This window comes from Lutjanus erythropterus, chromosome 21 (assembly GCF_056507025.1).
Source record: "Lutjanus erythropterus isolate fLutEry1 chromosome 21, fLutEry1.hap2, whole genome shotgun sequence".
NCBI classification, from domain to species: Eukaryota; Metazoa; Chordata; class Actinopteri; order Lutjaniformes; family Lutjanidae; genus Lutjanus; species Lutjanus erythropterus.
In genome coordinates this window covers 15070058-15085232 of record NC_139337.1, presented here as the reverse complement: position 1 = coordinate 15085232, position 15175 = coordinate 15070058, and the positions used below count along the sequence as shown (strand labels likewise).

At 38.9% G+C, this 15175-nt stretch overlaps 1 protein-coding gene across 2 annotated transcripts in view; it reads right to left on the bottom strand.

Annotated features, from left to right (window-relative positions):
- The window catches only part of cntnap2a (contactin associated protein 2a), a 421874-nt gene that overhangs the window by 63207 nt on the left and 343492 nt on the right, over nt 1-15175 (bottom strand). For both annotated transcript variants that reach the window (XM_084710438.1, XM_084710437.1), the window contains exons 16-17: nt 14543-14699; nt 9436-9563 (exon numbers count right to left, since the gene is read on the bottom strand). In XM_084710438.1, the coding sequence (XP_084566564.1) occupies nt 9436-9563; nt 14543-14699 (285 nt within the window). The remainder of the gene's footprint in view (nt 1-9435; nt 9564-14542; nt 14700-15175) is intronic.

Sequence of the window (15175 nt, the reverse complement as noted above, 5' to 3'; positions counted from 1 at the left end):
CACGTATTACATTCTAATTTTTAATTTATGCCTAGAATTAACGATAAACTATAAATTAACAGACTATTACAATTTTTCAGTGATCACGCTAAGTTGACCCACACATGACACACTTGTTATGAATTGAGCGACTATTTAATTTCCTACATTTTTCACAGTAAAAGTTCCCCATTGTTTTGTTTTATTTAAAGTCTTCGTAATTTTGACACAGCAAAATCAGGAAATGCTGTTTTACGCCTGAAAGTGAACATGAAACAGGAAACAGGAAAAAAAAGCCTGAAAAGTACCTGAAAGTACAAGCTTCCTGGTTTCCTGCATAGTCACGAGTTGAGTCTATTGGAGGTGGGATTATATTAAGAATTTACTCTTGTTGGGAAGCTTTTATTGCATTTAAAAGTAACACAACGAGTTGTTGTCAACTTGAGTAGTTCACCTGACTCTTCTCTGAGCTGCGTGTACATTGGTGAGGCACGCAGAGCAGAGGAGAGAGAAGAGGGGGGAGAGAAACACCACAGACAGACTGCAGTAAAGGCTTTCACACTGGGAGGAAATTAAACATATGAACATAAATTCTGTAAATAACGTGAATAAAATATTTGTTTCTTTCAGGGGTGGCGGAGGATCAAGTTGTGTTCCAAACCCTCAAGACAAAGGTAGGAGAAAAACTGTTTTTTAAAGAAACCTAAATCAATGAGCCCTGTATGCGCACCAGACACTTAAAAATCATGTTAGAATGACATCAATTACATGGACATTATATGTGGACATATGAACAGTGACAAATGGGTACAACCAATTAATTAATTTTGAACTATCTTAGGTGACCCTTGTAAGCTTTCATTTGAGGTCAGTCATGAGGCCAGGCGTGTCTCCCAGCAGGTGCATTGCATTATAATAATAAAATATATGCAGCTTTGCTTCATTTACTGTCATTTATTTTCATTCCCATCTATTAAAAATGTCCAAACCCTTTTAACATCAATAAATGGGACTAATTCCTCTCTGTCTGCCTGTGACTGTATAGTCTGCCATTAAACTAGCCATGGAAATGGGCTTCATTAATGCTGGAGCACGCACACACACAGACACACCAAAGTTACACTCTTACTTGCTCTTGTGCCCACCACAGAGAGACACATAGACACACAAGTACCTCCATACTAAAACTTTCCCTGACTGCCCAATACATTAGTCATTTGCCTATGAAAACCCATTATATGGCAGCCAATCATCATTGCTCTTACTGAGACAGAGCTCCATGCCCAGTATGAGAAGCATCAATCATACACGGAGTACCTATTCACGTGTGAAATTTTTAATATATGTTTAATATGCCTTAATGGGCCAATATATAATGTATGCTCCATGTTCCGGTGTCTTGGCCAGCGCTATTGCAAACATACCTCAAAGTCATCTTCATTTCAAAGTTAGTTTGTTAATCTGGTCACTCTATAAAAGAGGATAACTCTCTCTTTGTCTCTCACACACATTCAGAGACACACACACACACAGAGGATATAATAGAGTAAGACAAAGAGAATATGGGACCTTCCAAGTGACAGAAGGATCCATCTTTAGTAATTGTGTCTGCCATACTGCTACATGATAGAGCCACACACACAAACAGATGTGATGTCATGGGTCATTAAATCATGGTTTGTTTATATGTTGGCAGCTCTGTGATGAAGGGACATTAGCGAGAGTGGCACCAGATTGTTGATGAAGGGACCATAATGAGTGTGACACCAGTGAGGAGTGAGGGCAGGTGTTCTGTCATGTTCTGTGCCCTCGACAGAACCAGGCCACTTCCTGTCTCCTGGATGAATGGACGGACAGATAGCCAGACAAAAATGAGAGTGAAAACTAAGGTATTCCTAGTTATATTCCTTCGTAATTTTAAAAGCAGCTCCGTCTCTGTAAAACAGGCAGAATGCACATATCTGCCCTCACAGTCCACTGAGATTGCATAGCTCCACTCTATTATTCCCTTTACTATGACAAATGAGCAGTCAATAGATAATATATGAAGCATTATTATCGTAATGATCATGCTGCCTTGCACTAAAGATTAAATCCATGTTTGCTTTTCTTCTCCACAGGATATTACTTTCTACAAAACCTCTCTGGTATTTTGCTACATCACACAGCAGAGGCCGACATTACTTCTTCTCTATGCCGCTTTAATCTATTTCTTCTTAGGAGATGGAAGGAATAAAGAGACGACGAGGGAGGCAGAGGCAATCACAAAAGACAAAACCACTTGATTGAGGAATTTGCACATTTCTGTTCAGAATCCTCTCAACGGGTAATACATGTGGGAAGTGAGAATCATTAAGGTTGCTTTCGTACCTGTAATTTAGTTCACTCGTCCCACATGAAAGAAAACATGATACTTGGAAAGACCTTTTACTGTAGTTGTAGCCTGTTTTGTGTTCGTGTTAAAATCAGTGCGAATCAGAAAAAAAGGCATATTAAAGAAGTTTCCCAGTTCCTGGCCAATTGATGCCAATAGCATACACCAGAAACACCATATAGACTAGGCTTGGGTGATATAAGGTATAATGGTATATCAGGCTGTGGTGCTGAGGTGATGTATTGTGGTGGGAAGCATCCAAACTGGCATATGATGCTGTCCTCACCAACTCACCACTGTTACCTGCTGCCCACCGCTTCCCACTGTCACTCTGATAGCAACCTCTAACTTTCTCACTCAGCCGAGAAAATTCTGACTCTCAGCACCAGCAGGCAGATTAACTGTCACATCCCTGCCAGGCCCGCTTCTGAGGTATATCCCTGTGCCGGCTTTAAAAGGGTCTTCATTTCTGTAACACATGTCTGTAATCAATACCGTTTTAACAACAAAATTAGAGCACAAATGCAGATTTTTAAACCCGAGTAAACCCACTAAAAACAGGCAATTGACCCTTTTCCCATTGCCAGAAGATCCGTTTGCTTTTCTGTTTTTTCTGGGGCGCGCTGGAAAGCTGAGATGGAACTCATTACTGTGCAGGAGAGCAGAGAGAAAGTCTCACTGTTCAGCTCTCAGTACTTTTGTAGCTTCCAAATAAATCTCTGTGGTTTTAAATTTAGTTTCTCCTCTGTGTTGGTGTTTGTACCATCAGGTATCTGCTTTATTTTACTTTATTTTGTGATTTTGCTGCTTCATAAGAAAAGCTTTTACTTAACAAAATTAAGGGGGACTTTTATTATGAAGAATTTATAGGAAGTAAAATGTTTATACATCATTTAGCTGCTTGAGTAAAGATGAATGCTTCATCATCATGTCTTCAAGCAGCTGCAAATTCCACTGTGCAAATTCCACTGGGCTGCAGCACTGAGTCAAACTAAACAATGAAAGAGAAAGGAGCAAAAGAGGCCACAAGCCTGTTTTGCCTCTGCTGAAAATTTTATATTTACAATATAAAATAAAATATTTAAAAAAAAACAATAGCAGGGGATGGTCTGGCTTGGTTAGATTGAGAAAAATATAGATGTTTGGGTTAAAATAGCTTCTTCCCTAAAACAATCAACACTGACACATTGGTCTCACACTGGAACTGCCTTCTGGTCTCCTGGGTCCTGTGTTTGTTTTGACTGATCCATCCACCCCACCTCCTCCAAATGCAGACTTTCTTGCTTTTCATACTACATTTGTTCTTTTGTTCTTATATGAGGCATCACAGTGGTGCAGTGGTTAGCACTGCTGACAAGAGGGGATTGAATCCTGATTCAGGCGGTGCCTTTATTATTTATGTTCTCCCCGTCCTGGCATGGGTTTCCTCTGGGTGCTCTGGTTCCCCCAACTATCGAAGGTCAATTTACCAGTCAGTACCGCTGACCAAGGTGCTGGCACAGATCTGGAGTTGGTCCCTGGGCGCTGCACAGCAGCTGCCTACTGCTCCAAGTACAGACGGGTTAAATGCAGAGGCTAAATCTCACTAAACGCTGTACTGTGCATGTTTGTACATGTGACCATAAAGTTGACCTTCACCTTATTGCTTTGAAACGGACTGTCACAAAAAAACTTACATTTGCTGCAATACTGCTGTGATACTAAAGTGGATCTGGGGGAGCAAATGTTATAAAATCCTTTCTTTTCTAAAGAATTGGTGTGCATTGAACAGCAGGACAGTGACTGTCATGTCAACAAGCATAATCCACACCAGCCTTAAGCTGCCTTGATGAGGCTCACATAGAAAACAGTGGTTGTGGGTGTTTTGGTGTTTGTCACATGCTGGTGTGAGTTTTTCCAGCCCTACAGCCACTGAATATCCCCTAATAATGGGAGCTATTCTTTATGGTTGTGTGGCTTCACATCATTAGGATAAGGCCTCCATCATCCATTTGACTTTTATGAGTTTGTGTGAAAGCCCACTCAGATTCAGAATGAGAAATGTTTCATTTAGCCAAGTATAACAGATGCATCAGGAATGTGATGCTATTAATCCACGCCGAGCTGACAGTACACACACACACACTGCGGGACTGACATGCAGCAGGTGGGTTCAGGACAAAGTGAAGCAAAACGAAACAGCACAGGTTCATGAGTTAGGAGGAAAGAAGAAAGCTGGTCAATATGATAGAGCAGCAGAATCTGTGTGTGTGTCTTCCAGTTGACCCAGAGTCCCACAGAGAGCAGTGTGCCAACACTGATTAGAAGAATAGACAGGAAGAGAAACAGCAAGGATTAAACTGCCTCCCAGTGTGTGGATGTGTGTGTGTTCCTGCAGTATCTGATATCTGATGTTTACCTGAGAAACAGCCAAAACTACAAGGACAAGATAGATGAGAATAAAAGGGTGAGAGGATGAGTGTTTAGTTGGAAATTCTCTGAACAGAGTTCAGATATCTGGCTCCGCACAAATAAACATGCATGAGCCCACAGATGCAAAAAACACACGTACGCAGCGATGCGCAAACACCCACACACGGACATATAGTAATTTTCCAGAGGAGAAAGACAGTCAAGAAAAAACTGTTTCTCTGATTGATCGAACAATGTGAGTATGAGCAATGTGTTATTTTCACACTCAAGTGCAACCTCAGAATAACAATGTGCTCAATTGTACTCCGCTATGCATGAAGTGTTTTCTCTTGTTCTCTCTCACGATAGTTTTAATTAAGACCCCATTCAAAACGTCAGCAGCAAATTCTAATTGTCAAAAGAGGTTTGTTACTTTCCAAAAGTTTGGCTAACAATGTCTGAATGTATTGTACAGTCTAGGACACGCTAATAATGTTTAATTTCCACTGGGATTGGGGATGAAGAAAGAGGCAAAATGTTCTTCTACATGAGGAGAGTGAACATAATTAAGACCAAAGGAGTCTTTCCCTCTTTCATTCTGCCAGATATTAAAGGGACACTTCACCTTAAAATTAAAAATACGTATTTTTCCTCTTAACTGCAGTGCTATTTATTCAACTAAATTGTTTTGGAGGATATTTAGCTTCTCTCAAATATATTATTTTCTATATTCACTCTGCTATAGTGAGAGCTGTCAGTTACAACCAGTCCTCTCCACATGGGGCCCAACTACTGTTACAAAAACAGAATTGCCAGTGAAAAAAAAAAATCCAAAACCCAAGTTGTGTCTTTTGGGCAGCTTTATAAAACACACTGCTGATGAAGAAAGTGAACAGTTCAGACATACTGCACCGAGAGAAAGGAACAGACTGGCGAGGTGAGCTCCAGTGTGTGTGTACTGAGAGACTATAGGTGTGTGTGTGCACTGAAGGTAAAAGCAAGGTGAGCAGATTCAAGTAGTTTGTGAGTAAACACTAAAATAATGTAAATAATTTAAAAATAATAAGAAATGACCTAGAAATAGGATGTATTCTCTCAAATACTGTATAAACCTGTTGCATCAAACAACAAAAATCTTTTGGATTCTAGTTTTTAGCTGTTGCACCACTTCCCATGTTTGTTTGTGTAGATCACTTATCAGGAATCTCAACATTTTTTCATCAGAAATGCTTTACAGATGTAGACTGTACAATTAATGTGAATTGCATTGTCTAATTTTAAACTGTATTTTTGTGTTTTATTTTTATTGTCTTTTTAATATTGTGTCTGCTTTTATGTTGATGATGTAAGGTGACCTTGAGTGTCAAGAAAGGTGCCTATAAATAAAATGCATTATTATTATTATTATTATTATTATTATTATTATTATTATTATTATTATTAATATAATATAAACAATATGTATGCCTGATGATAAAAATTTGCTTAGATTTTTTTATACTGCTCATTAGAAGCATAATATATGGACGATTTCTATAACAAGATGCATTAAGTCCCTGCAATTTACGAAATGGGTAAAAAATACAATATGTGTGGCATTTGTTGCCCTGTAGGCAAAATCAATGTCCTTTCACCGTCACAGGCCTGTTAAACTGATGAACTACACCATTTGTGCTGTTTTTACAGACAGTAAAAGCCATTTTATATACATGCTACAATTTTTGTGGCCTGAGCCAGTAGACCACATACCCATGACTGGAGTCAGACAGTACAATGATGTTTAGAAACAGAGAGATTATCCCCATTTCATTAACCATTCTCTGTATGTGCTCACTTAAAATGAGATTTCTTTAATGTGTAGATAATATTAAAGTTGTCTATGCTGAGCTCCCTTTAGCAGCTGCAGCGAACAGCACACCTGCCACTTAAAATAATCAATTCAAGTAGTAATGCCAGTGTAAGTGTGTGAACGTTGGTAGCTATCATTCTCGGATTCCGAGCACTTTGCTCTTGAGTATTACACAATCCTTTCCCCCATATTACATACGTCAATAGTGATGGAAGCAGCTGGCATCGACTTGGCCTCTATGAGTAATTTTCACTCAGTACAAAAAAAGCTTTGCAAAAAGTTGAGTCAAACAGAGTGAAGGAGGAGTAAAGAGAGGCAGGGGGCCCAGGGCATTGGCAAACACCCTGAACATGTATCTATAGAACTTACAGAGAGGTCAAATGTTTCAGTTTCCAATAAAGTTCCTGACTGGTGTGCCTACACTTATCATAGTTTTTTGAGAATGTAAGATTCTCATAACTAATTTAATTAGCCTTAATAAAAAATTTTTCCGGTTTTGGGCTGCTTCCCTGCATGTGAGAGAGCTCTCCTCAGGGTCACAAATGATCATAGTTTGGACAAAAGATATATGACAATGTGATCTTAGTTGTTTTAGATTTTATGTTTCGTTGTCTACTTGACTGACGGCTGCGACTCAGGAGGTACAACGGGTTGTCTAATACTCCTGTTCCTCCAGTCTGTCGAAGTGTCCTTGGGCAAGACAGAATGATCGGAAAACACTGTATTGGCTCTGATGAGAAGGCTGGCACCAAGTGTGACTCAACCGTGATGCCACACATTGGCTTGAGGACTACCATTTTGAAGCCTTGAGTCTGGCATCGTGTGGGTCGTCATCTTGGTCTTTTGCAACCAGAGCATGTGCAGTACTGATGAGAGCGAGGAGCTGGTGGGTGACGCACTGCACCTTGGTTTTACCTCATCTGTTCAACAGGCGGCCTGCTTCACTATAAAGTGGCTCATATTACCACCAAACCTTACACTCAAATATGTTTCTGAAAACATTTTCTGCAAGAAAAAGACAATGTAATAAAAGTATATTAACCCATCCTTGATCAACACTGCCTAGTTTGACAGCTTGATCTGAATTTCAAGAAGCTTCATTAGACACTAGACAGGCAAGGGTGGCCTGCGATCAGGTTGCCTCGTATTACAGCTAAAAAGTACACTCAAATATGCCTCTGAAAACATTTAATTGGAGAAACAGGCAATGTAGTAACAGATTGTTGATCCATATTTGATCAGCACTGTCTAGTTTCATGGTTTGATCTGAGTTTTGTGAGCCGTGTGTGTTGGACTTGACTCAGTGTGAATGACTTGTCAATCACATGGTAGCCCCCCTAAAGCATACCCTGCTTTATTGTATATTTTACTCTAATTCTCTCTCATAATTTACAAAAGACTTGAAACTAGTGATTGAGATCATAAACTCATTAGAAAACTGTTTACTGAGGTCACAAATCAAGTGAGAAGTACGGCCATTTTATTCATAAGACTCCACACAAGCTAACTTTTTTTTTGCAACCACTGAGGTCACCCCCCGCTGGCCATTGCCTTCACTTTTAAGACTCAGAGCCTCTGTCCACTGACTGATATGCAGTCTGTGGTTGGCACTTGCCCTCAGTGTATGAGTGTGTGTGTGAATGGATGACTGTTGACATGTGCTGCAAAGAGCTCTGAGTGGTTGATAGACTAGAAAAGCACTATAAATGCAGTCCATTTACCATTTGACCTGCTTTAGTAATGTGCTGACATTTCAGACACAAAACTGTCATGGTTCATCAGACATCATATAGCAATCTTAATAGGTAAGACAGCCTTTATCTACTGCTATAATATTCAGCTTTGAGACCTTTGGTTTTCTCTATAAATTCTTCCACAGTATAAAATGATCACATGATCTAAGCTATTTTAATAGTGTGTTCAAGTGCCTTTAACTGCTTTTCTATAGCTTAATGTCAAACAAAAAAAAAAGACTTTCTGCTCTCCCCACTGTTCAAAAGCTACACACAGTGTCAACAGGGGAATTTAAAAACAAGATGTATTAAAGAGACTGAAGTTGATCTCTTGATTCAAACTTTGATGAGCTATTTGCAAAGGTTAGGCAGTCATGCCTCAACATCCCGCTGAGAAGTATTTTAAAAAATGAAACCACTCCTCCGAGCAGCTGACTTGGAGAAAGTCATTAACGCGCACATTTCCTCTCAATTAGGCCATTGTGACTGCAGTCCTCTTGCTTCACTCAAAGGTCCCTGTTGCACCTGCAGCTAATCCAGAATGCCGAGCCACTTTTCATTTTTGGGCTCAGGCTCCCTGTAAGGTTTGAATTTCTTTTTAAGATCTTACTGATAGTTCTAAAGCACAGTGTGATTTGGCTCCTGGCTCCATTACTGACCTTTTCGCTCTCTTTGCAGAACCTTCTGTGTGTCCCACAGTACTGACTCATGGAGACAATGTCTCCATATGGGCTCAGATATGGTGCATTATTAAACTATTACACTAAATCAGATCAAAACCAGCTACAATTTTGGTTTCAGTGCCAAAGCTGAGGTTCCATTTTGATTTATTTGTTGGGTATGCATTACTGATTTGTAATAAATCATCATTATAAATCAGAAACCTCCACTATTATCAGCATGTTTCCAACCACACTGAATTCTCAGCTAAATTCACTTCTTGTATGTCTCTAATTCAATCATTCATTAAGTTACATCAAGCTAATCATCATTCTTGTTACATTTTGGGTAAGCTGCGCTCAAAATACTAATAAATAAAGATTGCTGGGGAATGTTGCATCATCAATTACAACACCACGATATTTATGTATGCATGACACAGTACTTACTATCTCCTTGGCAACGGAGCGGTCCAACAGTTAGCTTGGCCTCAGAGCCTTGTCTGTTGGTGTCCCCTACAGCGACCTGGCTTACTGGCAGGTGCTCTTTATAAATCAAGAGACCAGAATCTTCTCTCCTGTGTGAGATGAAAGAAACATGCAGACAGAGGTCAAACGCTGTTTAGTCTCTTCACCTTGTCTTTTTCAATCTGGGAAAAAAGAAACCAGCCTCTATTTTGCACATTTGTAATAATGTGGTGCCTTTCATAACTATGCCAAGAATGCTCTCCTAGAGTAATTCATTGGCTTTGAGGGAATATTAGTTTTTTTTTTTTTTAAGCTGTCAGACATAAGAGTTGAAGATGGAAAGTATCCCCTTATACGGAAGGCAGAAAAATAGTGTTATGATGGGATAAATGTGTATAGCATGACAGCTATGTGTACATAATCATCTTACATAGAGGATGGGAATTGTTCATGCTATGTAATACACCCTATACATATGTATATGGGAAAACATGCCTTGTTTGCATGGAATTGTTAGCACACTTTGATACCTGTAGCAGAGGCATTGTGCACAGGCATGTATACCTGTTTCAGGAGATCAGGGAGTGCTGTAAGACCAGGTTCATTGTAACACTCTCAGTTTTATCATTTAGAGAAGTGCAGCGGTGATATCATCAATATCATACACTCAAATTTCCTTTTTGAGCTCACACAAGAAGTAGCATGTCTCGAGACTGGGTAATTTACAACCAAGAAACTGATATTTTGGTGCGAAAGTACTTTTTTAATTATCAAGATTATATTTAACCTCGTGTTAATTTGATGCTTTCATGCTCCATATAATTTGTGCACTGAAGACTTTGCAAACTCAAGGCACAAAGAAGTTTGGGTTCAGTGTGTAGATTGTCAGTCATGGGCCCACAGAGCCTGCACCTCAGGAGCATCCATCTACATTTCACTCAACTGTGACAATGACTGAACCATGTGACACATGCAGATTCAAGGAAATTGTCCACACACGGCGATAAAGCATCACTTTAAACTGTTTATTCTTTATTCTTCAAAAAATTGTTTCATAAATTGTCTAGTGTAGAGTTTAAATAAGCAAATTACCTCTCAATGTGACCTCTATCCCCAGCTAGTGTTACAACTCAAGGTTGTAACATCAGAACTCTTTGAATTTGAGTTTTATTTGTAATAGAGAGATATGGGTGTATCAAATTTTGAGAGATGTAGCACAAACCACCACTGAGTTACTGATGCTCATAACAAAAAGCGTTACTACGACCTCTGGTCATGACAGATGCAGTAAAACTAAATATATAACTCACGTGTCAGTTTTCGACTGGTTGTGTGTGTACATGTATATGGCTCTATGTGAGTATAGGTAGAAATAAATAGTAGTATATGTGTGTACATGAATTATGTGCCCCTGTAGAACATTTTTGGGCACAAGAAGGTGGTTATCTACATGGCTGCAATATAATACACAATCGGTGTTGACATGTGCATAAAATGTACATTGCAACTAACTTTTTTCCTTTTCAAAAAAATATCTCTACTTACTTTAAATATGTATATATTTATGTATATACAGCGCTGTATATATGTGCATACAGTATATGTATATACAGTGTATATTTCTCTTTTCTTGCACCATTTTTCTCTTAATAATAATCCTTTTTTTAGGTTTAAGTTTTTTAGTTGTAATTCTTTTTAAGTTACTGCAACTTCTGTTTAATTGAGGAAAACAACATGTAAAGATATAATTGATTTTACAATAAAACATACTAATAAAAAAATAATAATAATAAAAATCAGAGGAATAAACACAGGTCAGAATGAATGCAAAAACTTAACATAACATGATTGTTATGGATAGAGTGTATGCTAAATTCAATAGTAACACATACATGAATAAATTGTTACAGTAGATGGATGCAGGCATGGATATGTGGATGGATGAGGTGGTGTTTTAAACAATCTATGGATGAGAAGGAGAGTGAATCAACAAATTTAATCAGTCAAAAATAATGAAATCAATCAACAGAATATAATACTAACACTAACTAAGAATACCACAACAATATACAAATATACAATATGCAAACATTAAATATTGAAATCACATCATTTAAAGTAGGCATATGAATACAACATTTTCTACATTCCTCACAGAACAATTTGATTATAATTGTTTGCTGTTCACTGCAGTTTGGAAATTAAACAGTGAGATCTAATTTATGGCTTTGTGTACGCATGTGTGTTTCTATGTGCGGCTAAAATATGGGTAATGAGTGGAAACAGAGTTATATCTGTAATATTTCAAAAACTCACTCAGCCAAACAATGAGATATTAATGCATACAATATTAATGGAGAGAGCGAGACGGAGAATGACTTATTTGTAATCTCATCAGTTTTAGAGGTGAGGAGGGAGACATGTAAGAAAATGAAATCTCTTCTTCTTGCTAACACGCAACACGCACAAACATGCGCACGCCCACAGACGATGATGCCACTGGTTTAATGAGAAGATCCATCAGCCAGCTAAAAGAGCTTTGAAACACAAACTGTTGCTTCTGGAGGCAAACATCCCCCTTAGATAAACACATCATTGATGGTGGCATTCATCATTCAGTCACTTCAGCCTTTGAAGTTAGACACCTCATCAGACTGTCCAGCTAAGGCAGCAGCGTCTGAACTGACAGATTACTGCACATATTAGAATTACAGTAGTGATCATTTTAGTTTCACAGTCAAACTGTCCCATCACGGCTATGAAATATTTCACTTTTAAATGAATGAGTTGATACAGCAATACAATCATTTCTGCCGTCTTTCAAGCAAGAGGTTCTGTTCTTTGTTGGGCTTTTGTAGAGATTAGATATGGTTTTTTTTTTTTTATATGTGAATGTCACCAGAATGAAAATCTCAGCAACAGAATATGTACTTATGAAATAAAAGTACATTCGAGCGCAAGTATATTGACCTTTAAAATATATTTTTAACTGATATTAATTCAGAAACTGTTGCATATATGACGTATAGCACTTTGAAAAGTATTCAGTATTATTAAAGTAAAACAGAAGTTTAACCAGTTCATCTGACCAGCTGAGAAAGTCTGTGGGCGGGTTAAATGAATGCCAAACACTCCTCTGTCCCTGATAAACTTTGAACAATTTAGACCCAGCTGTTCCAGTGAAGCTGCTTTGTGGCTTAGTAAGAAAACAACATGAATTTAATTTAACTACTTGCTGTGTGCAGTTTACAAAAATGGTGGCAAATTAGTACCTTTTTGGTGCTTGATTGACTGAAGTAGATGAAAACAGCTTCTTGTTTCTAGTTGAAGACGGTAGAACTTGCCACCAAAAGAACAGCTTTCTTAATCAGATATAATCAGCTCTATCTAATCAACTTTGAAGGTCCGGTGTGGAGGATTACTGGCATCTAGTGGTACCTCGCCTAGCCCTCCTCTGCCAAGGGTGTGGGGAAACTACAGTGGCAGGCCATAACTACAGCCAGTGTTAGGTTTGTCTGTTATGGGATACTGTAGAAACACGCTGATGCAAACTGGCGGTGTCCATGGAAGAGGACATGCTCCCTCTGTAGATATAAATGGCTCATTCTAAGGAGCCACAAAACACAACTAAACCTATTTTCAGTTGATTCTGCCCATACTTGCCAACCCTCTGGATTTTCCAACAGGAAAACACAACACAATGCAATTCTCCTGTATTTCTGACAAATTTTCACATTTTGTTTCCTTGTCATTATCACAATACATTTCTGACACTGTACAGTGAATATAAGCACGAAGTCCACTGAAGAAGAAGAACTGCTGTTTTATGGGAAAGGGGCATGCATTCTGTAAAATCTGCCATGCCAATTTTCTTTTCGAGGCAGGGGAAAAAAATCTGACGGATGATGGATGAATGGAAATATTCACCACAATGCAGGAAACAAACTATCTGAAACTCAGTTTTTTGGTATTGAAATCTTCCCATTTTTGACATCTCAAGGTTAGCAAGTATGATTCTGCCAATAAATCCCTGTAAATCTCACATACTGGACTTTAAACTCCCTGAGCTGGTTGAAAACTCCTTAAATGTGCACTCAGTGACTACATACATGACATTATGCTAAAAGGCAGAGGAAGGGTGAGGCTACCAGGCAAAGAGTCTACTATCCCATCAGTCTATGATCCATGTAGAGGACACAGAAGTAAAGATGGAGGACTGTTCTGGAATTGCAGTAAATTGCTATTTAATGTGAAAGGGACAATTCACACTCCAAAATACAGACTTTTTATCTGGCCTGTAGTGCTATTTATCAAATGAGATTGTTTTGGTGTGAGCTGACAAGTATTGGAGATAACAGTCATAGAGATGTCTGCCTTTTCTTGACAATAATAGAACTTGTTGGCACTGAGCTTGTGGTGCTCAAGGCAAAAAAAGAAAGAAAGAAATGAAAAAAGAAAAACTCAAAGACCAATGTCTTTTTCCAAAATTCATGACCGGGATACTCAAGATCATCCACAGACCTTGCTGTGAGCTGTTTCATGTAGGTTTCATGTTGTTTCAAGCTGATGGACATCTAGTTCCATTATATTCAAGACTAGACAGACATCTCTGTGGCTGATATCTTTTGACTTTTGATTATGCGGTGAATTGTCCCTTTAAGGTTTTTTTCTAAGTAACAGTTTTGAGAAAAAAGTGACATTTTTTTAGCTGTGACTTTCAGGTAAAACTCTGAGGTAAATAGACAGTATAATGTGCCATAGAAACTCTAATAACCCAGATGTGCTGCTGCATTAGCTATGGGACAAACCTGTAAAACTAAAGTAGGATGGATACAGCAGGATACTCAAAGGAGCATTAAGCAGGATGATGTAAATAAACAGATGTGCTGGCTCAGCTGTATAAACGTTCCTGTATGAACCCCATTCACCACTGCAGTGGGTGAACTTGTGACTGAAAACTTTTCAGTGCCAGCTGTTGCTGTAGACTTTTAACTGAAGTCAATGCAAAACTGAAACTGTGGGGAAGTTAATCAATCGGATACAAATTGTTTGTGCTCCTGCTGAACCATTGTGTGACAGTCTGACTTACCATTGTTTGTGGTCTGCGTCACAGTTGCAGTCGTACTTGGGGTCAGTGCAGTTCCTGTCAATGCCACAGGCGCATTTCTGGATGCCGGGCCCCGAGCCACCCCAGTAGAAGTGCTTCTCGCTGCCCCGGCCCACCCACCACGTGTAGGGGGTCCCATCTGGGGAGCAAAAACAGACACAAACAAAAAACAATGAGTAAGTTCCTTTAAAGAGAAAGAACAGTCATGTCCCTGCTGGTTTCTGCCTGAATACCACAATATTCACTGTGCATCTCACAGAGAAATACACTCGTAGAAATAAGGGTTCCCAAAGACTTCTTCCTGAAAGGGCTGAGGTTCTACTCAGAACCATTTGCTTGTAAAGACCCTTTTAAACAAGGGGATCATCAAGGGTTCTTTGTAAGACCAAGGTCTCCATTAAGAACTCTTTTCATCCAAGGAGCCCTTCAAGGATTGTTGAGATCCTTGAAGAACTCTTTTGTCAAAGGTTATTTGTTCAATAATATAAAACGGTTCTTGGTAGACCTCCCTGGGTGGGTTCTAGATAAAACCCTTGGAATATAAAAGGATTCTTGGTAGACCTCCCTAGGTGGGTTCTAGATAAAACCCTTGGAATATAAAGGGGTTCTTGGTAG